Source organism: Priapulus caudatus, unplaced genomic scaffold (assembly GCF_000485595.1).
Source record: "Priapulus caudatus unplaced genomic scaffold, Priapulus_caudatus-5.0.1 Scaffold48, whole genome shotgun sequence".
In the NCBI taxonomy this organism is placed as follows: domain Eukaryota; kingdom Metazoa; phylum Priapulida; class Priapulimorpha; order Priapulimorphida; family Priapulidae; genus Priapulus; species Priapulus caudatus.
In genome coordinates, this window is record NW_014577109.1 from 44359 (window position 1) to 59889 (window position 15531).

Genomic DNA, 15531 nt, shown 5'->3' on the forward strand with positions numbered 1-15531 from the left:
ATTTCGCCAAAGCATAATCTTGACTTTTGTTTGGGAAACACCTTTACGATAATTAGACACAATTTCTGAGACATTATTAGAGTCAGTGCATTAAAATTATGAAAATTTTAACAAAATCATGCTATGAAAAAGTAGCTCTGGCCAAGCTTAAAATAGCTCCCGTAAACAAAATTACGAGAGCTCTTTTTTTCATACAAAATCAAAAAAGAGCTCTCGTAATAAAAAAAGTATTTTTTAGGCTGAATGTAACCCAAACCCAGGATAGGGTTACAAAGCGTCGCTATGGTTTTCTGTGGAGGAAATTGAGGGAACCCCTGAGTGAATCACTCAGGGCGGTTTGCTGGTGCGTTTTCAGAGACTAGAACTTCCAAACTGGGTTTATTCTCAACACGAACCTTTCTCCGCTATCTTGGAACTTACTATGTATCACAATACTCTGTATTAAACTAATATAACCTGTTACAAAAATTAGAAGTGACGAGCGGCGAATATAGTATATACTGAGCGCCATTTCTGTTGACCTGTGACGTACTTCGGTTTGAAGAGCGGATTCACCGACCAATCGGAGGGCGCTGCGTTTGCCGATCGCTATGCGCATTGGGAATGCGTACGTCACAGGTCAACAGAAATGGCGCTCAAAATATCCGCCGCTCGTCATTTTGAATTTTTGTGACAGGTTATATTAGTTTAATACAGAGTATTGTGATACATAGTAAGTTCCAAGATAGCGGAGAAAGGTTCGTGTTGAGAATAAACCCAGTTTGGAAGTTCTAGTCTTTGAAAACGCACCAGCAAACCGCCCTGAGTGATTCACTCAGGGGTTCCCTGAATTTCCTCCACAGAAAACCATAGCGACGTGTTGTAACCCTATCCTGGGTTTGGGTTACATTATTGTATCTATGATAGGACTAGCTTCAAAAAACGGTATTGCTAGAGTTAGAACACCGTTAGTGTATAGACAATCCGTCGCACAGCCTGGTCGGGCTATGATAGGACACAGGCAAGTTTTCCCGTGGAGCAGTTCCAGGACTTATTGGGGTTAATGGTTTGAGCTTGAGGTTACATATCTGGTACGAAACTAATAAATTTACTCAATCTCTGTAACAATAACATGCCCCGTACTAGTTAAACAGCAAAACATTACCACAGGCACAGTCACTGAGTCAGAATATGTGAATTGCTGCGCCTACTCTTCCGCAAGGAACATTGTCATTGCCATCGACCGTACTGTAGCCGTCTCTTAAGTGTTTTCAGGTATAAAACAGGGCTACAGTGTCGTAGCTAGATGGTCAAAAGCTTATCAAATAAACAGGAGTATGATTAGTACTTCACCATCTATTCCCAATTATACATGTTACTCGATTGCTGATGCCACCTCAGTTAATCAACATCTCTCGACATAGCACTGGCAGTATTTATCTGGATGGTGCTAGGCCACATCATGTGCCTGCCTGCGCCCTAAAAAATGCTTGCTGGGAATACATTATGAAAGCAAAGCATGTCGAGAATTGCAACTAGCAGTAGAATTCGGGTTGTTTTTAACTAGCTTTCTTGTTCGTATTAATTTAAGCCAAGTCTATTCCTTTTTTCTTAGCCGTTCACAAAGTTTGTTGAGGCTGGCCGCATTGCCTACATTCCGTTTGGAACTGACCATGGCAAGCTGTGTGTTATTGTTGACGTAATTGATCAAAACAGGGTAAGTTATTGAAAAAGTTTGTGAATTATGATTTGCTGGTAAAGCAAAAGAGGTTTCGATGTGCCATGTGTGTGTGTGTGCGTGCCTGTGTGTAGTTAATTTACATTTGTCAAGGTTGGTTGAGTAGCCAAATCATAGAAAAATTGGTTTGGTATTATAATCAGGTGATTTTTCTTGAAGTTTGAAACAGATTAAGGTAAGAATAACCATGACTCATTAAAGCGAAAAGTGCAAGGGGACAATTAAACACATTGGGATCATTTCTAGTGAATGCATTTGTGATTAGTTTATCATTCCGAATTGTTACTATCATTTTTAGCTCATCTGACATAGTCAGATGCAGCTTGTAGAATCGCTTGTCCGTCCGTCCGTGCGTCCGGTCGGTCGTCCGTCAACAGTTGGGCACAAATCTTAACCGCTCGACGTACGGTCACGATATTCGGGTCGTTGGGGGGGATCGTCAAAACGAGTTGGCATGTCGAAGCTGGGGGTCAAAGGTCAAAGGTCAAGAGGTGTAAAAGAAGGGGGAACATTCACTCCTTAACTTAAGGTATAGGGAGGAAATGCAGAATTGCGGCACAAATCTAAACGGCTTGACCTAGGCTCGTGATAGTCGGTGTATAGCATCATGGTAGGAAAATGCCATCACCTGTGGCCAAATTGGAGGTCACAGTCCAAAGGTCAGCTGCGGCACAGGGCAGATTTAGACATTTTCTGAGGACATGGTCTGCGCAGAGCCAATTGAAAAACTTTTTTGTTTCAGCGGTGACCTAGCATTTTTTGGGCTTTATTGAACGGACATGAAATGTCCCTTCTGCTGACATGCCGAAGAGTAAGTGTTCGATAACCTTTTGACCTCCCAAGCAGAGGGTAAACATGGATTTGTTCACATGTACAACAAAGGACTGAACTGCTTTGCTATATATTAGAGGCCATACCTTGTTTTGGGTCAATGTGAGGCTACAGTTGCACAGTTTAATTGCAAAGGCCAACATGCTTTGTTGAGACAAGGTTTACGCTCCTTAAATATATGATTTTCTAAAAGCAGTCGTTTATAGCACCCGCCATTAGAGCCTGTAAGGTGAATGATGAATCAGTGAATGCTCACGGATTGCAAAACACAGGCATGCATGGCTTGGCAGCGCCTTCTTAATCATAATTGTTGCCTGCCAACGCTGCCAAATGCCAGCCTGCTTAACTCACAGCTTGAGCAACTGCCTGATAACTCTACTTGGATTTTAGCTGTACCTACTGTACGATTTCAGGAACTGATGCCATCCTTTGAGATTATTGATGTTACGACTTGCAAGACGCGCACATCTCGCGGCAACTATAGGGCCTAGTTTAAATAGATTTTATTCTCATGTAACTTGTTAAGACGAATAAATAATAACTAGTACCATATTATAATATATAAATATTACTTTTCATCTTGAATCTTAACATATATCATTGTAGCTATTGGCCGTTGCGTATCCCATTTACGCAGTTGTTGCGAACATAAGCTGTTACATAGAAATATTAGAGACACTAAATTATGATTTTCTATGACTTGTTTACACTCATGGGGCATAGAGAAGAAGCATTATTAAGGGGGCAGTAAAAGGCATCATCGGCTGGGTTTAAGTGATTTTTTTAATATAATTAAGAGAGAGAGAGAAAGTCTGATAGATAAAGAGAGAGAGAGTAGTAAATTGAGACGGGGACAGGAAAACGGTGATACGGTGTGTATGCGAGCGGGAAATCAGGGGTACAATTAGGGTCTGTTGCGAGATGTTGTGCAAGGGATGGGAGGTAGGGAGCAGGGGGAGGAGGTCGAAGGTAGGGGAGGGAGATGGGAGTTAAGGGGGGAAGTGAGAGGCAAGAGGAGTGAAGTGGGAGCAGAGGGGGAGGGAGGTGGGACGCAGTGGGGAGGGAGGTGGAGAGAAGGACTCCCCGCCCCCTCTAATTAAACTTGGAGATCCATGCTCATATGTTGAAAATCTTTTATAGATAGATAAAAATTAGATAGCTGTGAATCTATGACACAAATTCGAAGTGAAAGGCAAGTATCATGTTAATAAAATAAACCAAAATCGCATGGGGGGAGATAGTGAGCGTGTCCTAACATGAGTGTACGCAAACTGCGTATCTGCATATCTGCGCCTAACAAATGTGTCACTACGCACGACTGAAGTTTATAACCGTAGCAACAGACCCCAGATGAGCTCAGCCGCTCTGCGGCTCTTGTTAATTTTCTGTGTGTAGCTAACTCATTAGTAACGTCGTGCGAAGAGTTGGTAGTGACTAAATATTAGTACAGTGCCTTTACAATGCATTTCCATCTCTGAACTATAGGCACTGATTGATGGACCATGTAGTGGAGTGAAACGTCAGGAAATCAACTTCAAGCGTATGCACCTCACCAAGTTCCTTCTCAAACTCCATCACTCTGCCCGCACACGCACCGTGCGAAAGGCATGGGCAGAAGCTGGAATTGAGAAGCAGTGGAAGGAGACAACATGGGCCAAAAAGATCGATGCCAGAGAAAAGGTAGCATAGAAAATTAAAAACAACTCCCGATAAACAACCCGGCAATCACTTGCACTCATACTCAGATTCAAGCAATACACAGACCCGAGGGACAACAGAAAATCAAACAGACATCCCACATGCCAGACATGACAGAGAGACATGTGAGATGATCACACTACTAGAGGCAGTTTAGGTTGCACCATAGTATATTTCAAAGTTGTCATATCAATATGTTTACACACTACATCAACACGGCAGGTGCTTGTGATCATCAAAAATACTTGGCAGTATCTTTTGTGCTATTTAGTCAATTTTCGAATGTTTTTTTATGAATAACTTTGTAATTTGTCAACAGATTTAACATCTACACATATTAAGAATGCTTGTACCAAATGTGCATTCTATTTGTTTCAGAGAGCTGTAATGTCAGACTTCGATCGGTTTAAGCTGATGAAGGCAAAGCAGATGGTAAGTCTTCATAGCATAATTTAAGGGATTAGAGTGTTCCTTAGTAAAACTGTGTATGGGTGGTAAAAACGTTTGGATTTCTTCAGGATCACAATTAACCATTTTTGGTTCAGTTTCTGACATCTTGTGTAAACGAAAGTTAATGAGATATATATATTAGGGCTGTAACGATCCACCGAAATCGAATCGGATCGCGATTCTCTTCCCTCGATCCGATCCTCGATATTTTTTCCCGTATTTTCGATTCCACTTCGATACCACTTTTTTCCTCCAATAGATGGCGGCACTACACTATACTGTTGAGTGTTACTCACCAATGTTACTCACCGGCTGTGCAGTGTATATATACTCTCTAGACTCTCTAGTCTATTCACCATTTAGTATTCATTTGCAATTTCTAATAATTTATTATTGCAAAATAATGAAAATATAAAAAATAAGATAACATTTTACTATTTTGGGAATCGAATCGAGAGGCTTGTGTATCGTACAGCCCTAATATATATACATGTTTTAGTCAAATTACTGAGTAAAAAATCTGATAAAAATGGTGGTCATTGTGAAATCTATACAGCCCAATTTTGAAAATGTGATAGATGTCTACTAGTCATACCCACATTTGTCAAACTTAAAAATGTTATTAAAGGGATGCTTTCCTCTAGAATTTGAGAGTATATTATGATCGAAAGAATCGTTATTTTTGGGTGCTGATATGACACCAGTCACCGTGCTGCCACCCTGAAAAAGTTGCGCATTTGCCAATTTATTTTGCACGTTACAGACTGAGGGCTAATCACAAACGTGCAATTATATTTGTACCTAAATGCTATTTAACCGAACGATATTCATTTTAGGACAAGTTTATCCATATAACTGAAACCGTATGTCGTTTATAAGATATTGCAATCCTTCTGCTCTTAAATTAAGAAATAAGAAACACCATCGGTCTGTAGCCTGCAGCCGAAACGTTGCTTTGCGCAACTTTTCAGTGCGTGCGCTGCCAGTGGCGCCACCGTCGTTGTAAGCAACGGTATAGCTGTCAGTTTTAAAACAAACAAAAATATTTCTAATAAATATTGAACCATAAAACTTTTTATGAAGCGTAATATTAACCTATCTTGGCTGAAAATATATGAAGAACCTAGATAAATGTATCCCTTTAAACCTGGGGCCCATTGTCAGAAATATCAAAAAGTAAGGCTAATGTTACAAGAATACAAGATGTGAGCATCATGACATATCAAAATATCCAAAACACGAGAACAACCACAATTTGTAAATGTTTGCTTTGGTGAACGATCGGTAGATAAGTAGTGTTTCAGGTGTGTTTTTCATGAAAAGGTTTTACCAATCTATCAAAAGTACAATGTCTCTATAATTGCATTTATTTCTTCTGTGTTTTAAAGTTACGAGAATATCTAGGATCTCATGTTAATTCTTCATTCTGATAACTATACATGTTTATTTTAACAGTCTATGAGTCAAAGTTAATGGGAAGACTAACTTTGTTTCTGAAAACGAAACCCTGGTATAGTATTGCTTGTCGTCTGTAAGCAGATTTTTTGTTTCAGAGAAATCGTTTGATCCGCCATGAGATGGGGAAGCTGACTTGGGCTAAGAAGGGAAAGCAGCCACGAGTGTGGAAAAGGGCGGAGAAGGCAAAATAAATAATTCTCTGTATAAGATTTTGTATAGCAGAAAAAAAATGATGTTCCATCAGTTTGTTTTTGCTTTTGTATGAATATCTGCATTACATTTACTTGTAATATGAAAATGATCATGGCATTAGTTTTTAGCTCAGCTGACGAAGTCAGATGCAGCTTGTAGAATCGCATGAATGTCCGTCCGTGTGTCAACAGTTACGGCACAAATCTTAACCGCTCTATGTACGATCTTGATATTCGGGACGTCAGGGGTGATCGCGAAAACAACTCGCGATGTCGAATTTGGGGGTCAAAGGTTGAGATGTGTCAATGGAGGGGAATATTTCCCCCTTAACTTAAGGTATAGGAGGAAATACGGAAATGCGGCACAAATCTCAACGGCTCGACCTACGCTCTTAAAATGAGTATTGCGAGAATTTTGCTCAGAAAAACTAAATATAGCTGAATATAGTCTCACCTGACAGCGAAAATATCACTGATTACACCAACATTCAAAACACCAAGATTTTATGCAGTTATAGCATAGAAAAATTGATTTTACCACATCATACCAGCAATAAATTTCTTCGTGTCACGACTTTCAAAAATCACAAATGGCGTCTCGAACAAGCAAACATAATTAAAACAAAGGGGCATCTATTTGTGTGTGATAATCCGCAGTGTTGATATATCGATTTGATCCACCTCTCTCCGTCTTCGTTATAGTCCCTAGGACTTTTGAAGACTAATATTTATGAGGTTACAACTTACCGTACACTCCTGTTTGTGTTACGCTACTAATACTATGGACCTCTGTGTTTACATCTGACCAAAAATATCTCCGGTGCGATTTTTGCATTACTGCACCCTTGTTGACGTCTCGCGGTACCGCGAGAAAGTGCGAGACATGACAGCGAAAATCGACAAGAGAACGCAAAATTGTAATCTTGCATGATTTTGTCTTTGCATGAGGTTCTAAGACATTTTATTGTTATTTCAAACAATTACTGTTAGTCAAGCAACAACGGTAGGCATCATGAGAGTAAGAATAAACACTGAAAAACGCTGAAAAAAACTCGCAATAATCGCTTTAATATTCCGTGTATAGTGAGATGGGGAGGAAACCCATCACCAGTGCGAAATTGGAGGTCAAAGGGCAGTGGGGAAAAGGTCAGATATCAGACATTTTCTGAGGACATGGTATAACGGATCGAGTGCAAAACTCTTTTGTTTCAGCGCTGACCTACCATTTTTATCACTTTATTGAAAGGACCATGAAATCTACTTTCCGCTGACGTGCGAAGGTTAAGTGTCTGATAACCTTTTGACCCTCAAGAGGAGGGTTAAACATGGATTTGTTGACTGTTAACAAAGGACTGAACTGCTTTTGCTATTAGAGCTCCACCCGCCCCTCTCCCCACCACCACCACTACGCTCGCGCTGGACACATCCATGATAACGTTAATATAGCGAAGTCATTAAAGTTACACAGCTATATCATTATTACTGTACTACTGGTATAGCAAAGCCTATCAACGCGGTGGCGGGAGGGCGCACTTGATTGATTCGGTTGCCAGTGAGTTTATCAGATGAATACCCGGTTACAGTACACATCAGTTGAGCGCTGTCGCTCTGCGGCACTTGTTTATATGTACATATTTATTCAGAAAAAGTATTACATGCTTGCAGAACTTTCTGTGAATCTAATGAGTTTTCTCCCCAATATAGAAACTTGAATGAATATGTATCAGTACAATAAGTCTGTACCACTTTCAGATACATGTAATTTCCTACCCAAAGTCTAAATTGCATAGTTTAATGGGATGGGAAAACCTGGTACTGTAAACTAGTAAATCACCAAGGGTGCAAGGCATCGGGGTAAAAACTGCCACTGGGTATCGATAATAATCAATCTATAATATACCAAATTCGCCCTGTCAAGTTGTGCTCATCATCCTGTAATATAGATTTTGCTCCTAGCCTCACCTCACCCCCAATTTACGATTAATGACATTTCACTACATTTGCCCAATAACGAGTTTTATATTTTGAGCGAGGTATGAAGCAAGTATTTTTGGCTCATATGTGGCTATCTGCATAACCAGAGAGATTTTTTAAATGAGATTTTTCTTAGTTCTTATACCAAAAGTGGCACATTAATTCTAGGAACCAAATAGTATGCCTTATTGATACATTTTAAACAACCAGTATGAAAGTTTTCTATTTTACATAAGGGTTTCCTCAGGATAATACACTAGTAGGGGTAAGGTACTTGGTTAATGGACCCTAATGAAAGACAAAACAACTGAAATGATCAAACACCAAGTAATCAATCCGTTTTACCACTGGCCACATTCAACTTCGCTTTGGTGCATCAATGACTGTCTCAAACACACAAAAAAGGTTGAACACTCCATAGCACAAACTCAGTGGATAAAATGTAGTTGGGGATGCTATCTGTAATTAAGAGTGGCTGTAACAGAATAGAATTATTTTTGCAATGCAACTGTAGCGTGTTTAATGTGGTGATGTAGCAGCTTTAGACACAATTGAGTAGTGGTTGCTAACAAACTTGGTGGCGCAAACTTTATTTCACACAAATGATGGATTTTACAAAACAGACACAAATGGCATGGCAATGAGTCAATTATATATATAATACAGGAAATTTCACATCTAAAAATGATGATGCGTCCACTATTTACTAGTATCCATCTTTTCCTCCTTGTCTTTCTTACTCTTCTCCTTCTCCTTTTCATCCTTCTTATCCTTGCTTTTATCCTTCTCGCTGCTTGCATCCTTGGAGCTCTCCCGCTTCTCTGCATCACTGTTGCAGATCTTATTGCTAATCAGGTTGTGAAGCGCAATCGTCGAGCGTATGAGAGCAGCGAGGTACACCACCAGCATTTGATCGTTGGTCTTCACATACACGGACTTCACAAAGTCTGGCAACGTGCAGTCGGGCAGCAGATTGAAGATGTCCTGCAGCTGGTAGACGATCTGGTGGTTGATCGGCAGTCTGCCGGTGACCACCTGATCCAGGTAGCTGCGTATTTCCTGGATCTTGTTTGCGAGTCCCTTCAGACCCATCAGCTGGTTTGTGACGCGCTGAGACAGTGTGCCCACCGTCGTGTCCTTAATGTCTCTGTGGAATCACAAGCAATCGGCTATATGTGCCCATCCAGACGATAATACTTGACAGAACATTTACAATAACACACACACATACATACACAAACATTATATAGAATAATACATACATTTACCATCATTATTATGTTTGCAATGGGTCGACAGTTGGAACAAACTTGGTGGGTGGGGGAATTTGTCTACCCCTAATTGTAAAAACCTGCTTATTTATAACCAGATTCTTGGTATAAATTTATAAATTGCTATTTCTTGTACAAATCTATTTACCTCGGTTGAGTCTTCTTGTAATTCTCATGTCACAAACAATAAATAATATGTTAATCTGCATATTAGAGTGAACCACCCACAGTATCGTCTATTTTATAAGTACCTACCTAAGCAAATGCTCCACGCCAACCTCCTCTGCCTCTTCTGCTCCTATTTCACTGGGAACATGGTCAAATGTCTTAGAAGAGGGTGTTCCATCCTGATTAAAATTGTAGCAAAATGTTAAATTCATGTAAATGTTTCACAATAGCAACTAACTCAAATGTGAAGCTGCACCTGAAATCCCAATAGCAGCAAACTAATAGTAGGAACAATTAAATTAAAATTGTTAATAGTAATAAAAATAAGTTCAATTTCTGGATAGAATCTGAAATGTGGGAGGACCTTTGGACTAACACTGCAACTTTCTTGCTTTTCTCTGTTATTTGAAGAGAGAGCCCAAGTTAATTTAAGCATAATATCTGCAAATGCTACTCAATATTAATTAGTGATCTACTCAGTGTATTGCATGCTTACATCATGTACTTCTTCCACAGCAATGTATGCTTCTGTAGGCAAGCCTAGATCTTTTGGCTTTGCATCAATAATTACGAGAACCTGAAATATTTTCAACCCATTATCATACAAAATTAGGTCTTCTCTGCACACAATTAACTGAAACATGTTCAAGATTGTCTAACCGTATTCAAGAATGAATTGCAATTATATGCATTTGTTTGAGTCTCTAATTTGTGTTAATTAAAATGGTTTTATATGCAGCAACTGGAAATAATAAGTGGTATTTCTAAGAAGCATTTATTCTGCTAACAATTAATAATTTACTTACAAACTCAGTAGATTATACAAAGATAGATTACCAGTATTGAAATGTAATCTTACTGAATTTGTACAATATTTTCGGATCAGCTCATTGATTGCGATGTCATTTATGTGCAGCTTAGGTCCAGTGTGATACCAGCCCACTATCTTTTCTCGTGCTGAAACAATCAAAATAAACAGGTATAGGTATGCCATACAAGAGGTCAATACTTATGCATATTTGTATTAAATTACTCAATAGAATTTTTAACATAACTAATTATAGTTTCAAGACGTAAAATTTTGTTATTTTCCATTGGAGTGTTTCCTTACATGTGCTATTCGTATTATATGAATGCCTTCACAGCATGTATTATGTGCACAGGAGTGTAGTTAAAACTAATTTTGTTTGGAGGAGCCACGTGAGGTTGGTGTTCTAGCCAGTTGATCACGGACAGTATGCAATTGGCTATTAACCATATACTGGTATCAACATTGGTCTGGAGAAAGGGTAACTGTCCTACTTGGACCCCACTCGCCCCTGCTGTGACGGCCCTAGTTTATCATACAAGACAAGCAATATTTAACTGTACTATCATCCTTTCATTTGTTATCATTTTAACATGATATTGATGCAAAGGAAAGTTTTAGCATTTGTATTTTCATAATATAGACGTAAAATTATTGTGGTGGCACCGTGGCAGGAATTTTATAATAATCTCAATTTTAGGTAGCAATACCATTTTCCATTTAATTGCAATGAGTTTACATGATATTATATTAATCATAATAGCATAGTAAAGGTATATTGAATGCAATACAATGAAGACAATAGATAAACTTTATAGGATTACTTTTGAGATAACTCAATACTAACATTAAAACAGTATGCTATTTTAGTTAACAAATATATCAAACAATAGCCATGACATAGTGCCTAACAGACTCTCACAAGTAGAAAGAGGGAAATTAAGCAAGATAGCTGGTAATTAGAAAACGTGTACTTTGTTTATATTCTTACCATTTACTTTTTTGAACATAGTATACATAGACTCTAAATAATCGTGATCAAGGAACCACACAGACTTGTCTTTGTCATCTTCATCAAATGGTACTGCAAGTAACAAAGTACATATAAGAAATGATGTATACAAGGGATGATGACTGCAGGACAGATATCTCATACATTGAAGTAAATCATATATAATTACATGATATAAGTAGCAGCTTCTATTATTGGTAAAACAGAAATAGCAGTAGATCAGTAGCTGTCACCATTGGCATTGCACAATGCATATAAACAAGAACTATTAACGTGTATTAATATTATCGCAGTGGCTACGCGTCCGGAACCGGTCGCCTAGCCTTCAAGCTACGCGTCCGGACATCCACTCACACAGTGATCGCGCGACTCGCGTACACGCATGATTGCGCAACGGGATGCACTGCTGCCGTCTATCCTTTCATCCGTCCTCTCTCTCTCACACACACACGCACAGCTCTCTCTCGCGCTCTCTCTCTTTCTCACACACACAAACCTCTCTGAGGCTCTCTCTCTCTCTCACGCATACACACACACATACACATTCCCATTCCATCTCTCTCTCTCACACACACACACACGGCAATCAGCAGAGCGTCCCATTGCGCAATCATGCGTGTACGTGTCGCAAGCTCACTGTGTGAGATGGATGTCCGGACGAGTAGCCTAGCGGCTCCTCGTCGGGAACCGGTCGAGTAGCCTAGCGGCTCCTCGTCGGGAACCGGTCGCGTAGCCACGGCCTAATATTATTGACAACACCAGCAGGACTTACTCAGGCTCATAGGGTCTATGTCCCCCAGGGTACTGCCGGAACGTACCCTGGGTACGGTCCAGTATACCGGAATGTACCCTTGTCACTATTTGATATGGTTAGGGTTAGGGAGTAGGTGACTCCCTAGACTCGCTAGTGGAGTAGGCGAGGTTTGGTACGATCCGGCATATTAGATAGTACCAGGGTACGTTCCGGTATACCGGACCGTACGCAGGGTACGTTCCGGCAGTACCCTGGGGGACATAGACCCTCTCAGCCTTACTCAGCGTTCAGTACCTCCTGCTAGTAAAAGTATGGCTGAGAGGGTCTATGTCTCCCGGGGTACTGCCGGAACGTACCCTGGGTACGGTCCGGTATACCGGAACGTACCCTGGTACTATCTAATATGCCAAACCATACCTCGTCTACTCCACTAACGACTCTAGGGAGTCGCCTACGCCTACTCCCTAACCCTAACCATATCAAATAGTGACCAGGGTACGTTCCTGCAGTACCCTGGGGGACATAGACCCTATGAGCAAAAGTATGCTTGCTTGGTAATATTATTATACTAATACTAGTGACGATGGTTAACGTATTACAATAGGTTGTACCTGCAAAACTATTTGAAACATCAAGAACTCCTCCTTTTCTTGTGGCTCCAAGAAGAACTCCCACAACTCGTTTCATGTTTCCAACCTTTCCCATTCGGTTAAAGTGATCCACAACGCTTAATAGCACCAGTGGATGCACTATTACTTTACTCACTGGAAGATCCGAAGGAGCCATGTCTTAGTATGATTTATCAAGTACCTACTCTCCAATTTTAGGCACAATGCCGGTAAAATCGAGATGACTGTCCAAGTTTCAAAAGCAACATGGCGTCTGATTGGATGCTGCTGCCACCTACAATGATTTTTTATTAACTTTGGCAATGTGACACAAACAGATAGATAAGTGTGACAGCTAAGTACCCAGTCCGATCAAAGGAGGGACTGCAGGCCCGTAGCCAGTTTTATATTGGGGGGGGGGTTCGTTTTTAAATGTTGGCAATTTGTGAGGGCGCGAGGCGACCGAGCAGGGGGAGGGTGTGGGAGGGGGTGTCCCCCCCACACGATGGATATTTTGCAATTATTACACCAAAATGGAGCGATCTGGTGCATACCTGAGGTGAAATATAAAATTCTTGTTTTTTTTTGCTCGGGGGGGGGGGTCGTGCGAACCCCTCCTGGCTACGGGCCTGGGACTGTATAGAATAATTACAACTGTTACTGTGGCAACTACCTCACTTAGATTTGGGGGAAAAATACTAACATTAAAATAAAGCCACCCACCACTAGCTACGGCCCGGCATTGTAGCCAATTAATTTTACTCTGCTTGCAGGTCGTGGCTTCTTTATTGAAACTTTACTCTAAAATTAAAAATCATTCCCTTCGCATGACGTGCGGAACAGAGCGCTGCTAGATGTAGACCTGTTTGCAGATTATCTTGCTTCAACTTTTACATATTTCGGTTTATTACAACTTTTAATATATACCTACATAAATGATTTGCCAGATTTAATGAAAATTCAATAACTAACTACTGTTAAAAATATGATATATAAAAACTTTGAAATTGGTGATATTACCTATTAAATCTATTTTCATCGAGCTGAAAATTGTATAAACCCCTATGCCAACAGGTTTTCAACGCAGACACAGAGCTACTAAGAAATACTGCATTGTTGGTTAGAAAAAAACAAAACGAAATGTAAAACATTCATGAAGGAAAAGGGCATATAAATCGTATCGCCTATAATATATATATATATATATATATATATAATATATATATATATATATATATATATATATATATATATATATATATATATATATATTATATGCGCATCATGTGCACACAAATAACCCTAACTTTACGCACATCTTAATTGTTATAGATGCACGCGCCGGTTAATCCACCGACATCCAAACAGGAAAGACAATTAGACCTACTCCAGGAAAGCTAAGAAAGAGACAAAGCTTTTTTACGCAGCATTAACTTTACACATTTACTAAACTATATCAACTTAAGCGTGAGCATGTGCACCATAATATCATGAAGATAATGTGGGTATTACGAATTTGTCGGCAAAATACAAACCCATAAAACGCCATTAAACACAACAATGGAAGGTTTATCGTGAGAAATGGATAACGAGGCAAATTCGAACTGTTCGCGGTAAATTTTGATACGCCTTTCTGGTTTACATCTTTCAACGCTTATATTTCATTTAAAATTCCTGTCATCATCCTATAGCTTATTCTGCATGTTGATTTTACGTGTGTGCAATAGACTGTCAACAGACGTTCTGGTTCCTTCCACAAAGTTGATACCAACAAACCCTTATGGAACCAGTCTAAGCGCACATCAAAGAAACATCCATCAATTATATTCGATTTAAACTAGCTGAATCACTTTACTGCTCTTTTAATGACAACAAAATACACGGCAATAAAAATTAAAGACCATGACATTAAAATTTACGCTTGTGCAATTATATTTTTTTAATGTCACATCTAATTTCTATCCTATTATTTTTAGCTTCCGCAAATAAGGCTATTATTAATTGGCAATTATAATTGTGTGAGTTAATCGCATTTTAAAACACTATTTATGTGAAATTTGGTTATTATATTATTAATAATTAAGCAGAATGACCACAATTTAATATTTGTAATAATATGCCCATTCTATGTTCTATTGACTAATATCGCCCATGACTTATGTTGCTAATTCCAATATTCCTATAGCATGAGCTAGTGATCGCTAACAACTAGTGACCACTACCGAGATAATGATCATACTGAGGAAGAGCCAATATTCGTTGAGTTTTTCAGAAAACCATTTCATTTTAAGTTGAAATATTATCAAGCTGCTCTGAGAACAATTGCAGAGGAGAAGACAGAAATATATATATATATATATATATATCACGTTTCATGCAAAAATGAGAGGCGGGCGAAGATGTGTCACTTCAGTTACCTATCGACGCGACACTATGTCTTCATAACAGAAAATACGGGCGATACTCACTAAGGTGGAGTTCTGCATGTATGGAGCCGCTACCTATAGTCAACACTGCCTGTTGTAGCTGAGGTTCTTATGTTAACGTTGCCTTAGATAGTGTTAACGCTATATGAGATTTTTTGTATGGAT

General features: G+C 39.4%; 2 protein-coding genes across 2 annotated transcripts in view; one reads left to right on the plus strand and one right to left on the minus strand.

Annotated features, from left to right (window-relative positions):
- Positions 1 to 6397, plus strand: part of LOC106820812 (60S ribosomal protein L14-like) — a 7753-nt gene extending 1356 nt beyond the window's left edge. The window contains exons 2-5 of the mRNA XM_014825382.1: positions 1595 to 1696; positions 4034 to 4228; positions 4625 to 4678; positions 6250 to 6397. Of these exons, the coding sequence (XP_014680868.1) occupies positions 1595 to 1696; positions 4034 to 4228; positions 4625 to 4678; positions 6250 to 6345 (447 nt within the window). The 3' untranslated portion in view covers positions 6346 to 6397. The remainder of the gene's footprint in view (positions 1 to 1594; positions 1697 to 4033; positions 4229 to 4624; positions 4679 to 6249) is intronic.
- A 2496-nt stretch (positions 6398 to 8893) lies between these two features.
- Positions 8894 to 13222, minus strand: LOC106820814 (26S proteasome non-ATPase regulatory subunit 7-like). Its single transcript, XM_014825383.1, has 6 exons — positions 12944 to 13222; positions 11558 to 11650; positions 10618 to 10715; positions 10255 to 10335; positions 9846 to 9937; positions 8894 to 9466 (listed from the first exon to the last, which is right to left on the minus strand). Exons 1-6 carry the CDS (start codon positions 13116 to 13118, stop codon positions 9019 to 9021), a joined length of 987 nt encoding a protein of 328 aa, XP_014680869.1. The 5' UTR covers positions 13119 to 13222; the 3' UTR covers positions 8894 to 9018.
- Positions 13223 to 15531: the final 2309 nt, after the last annotated feature.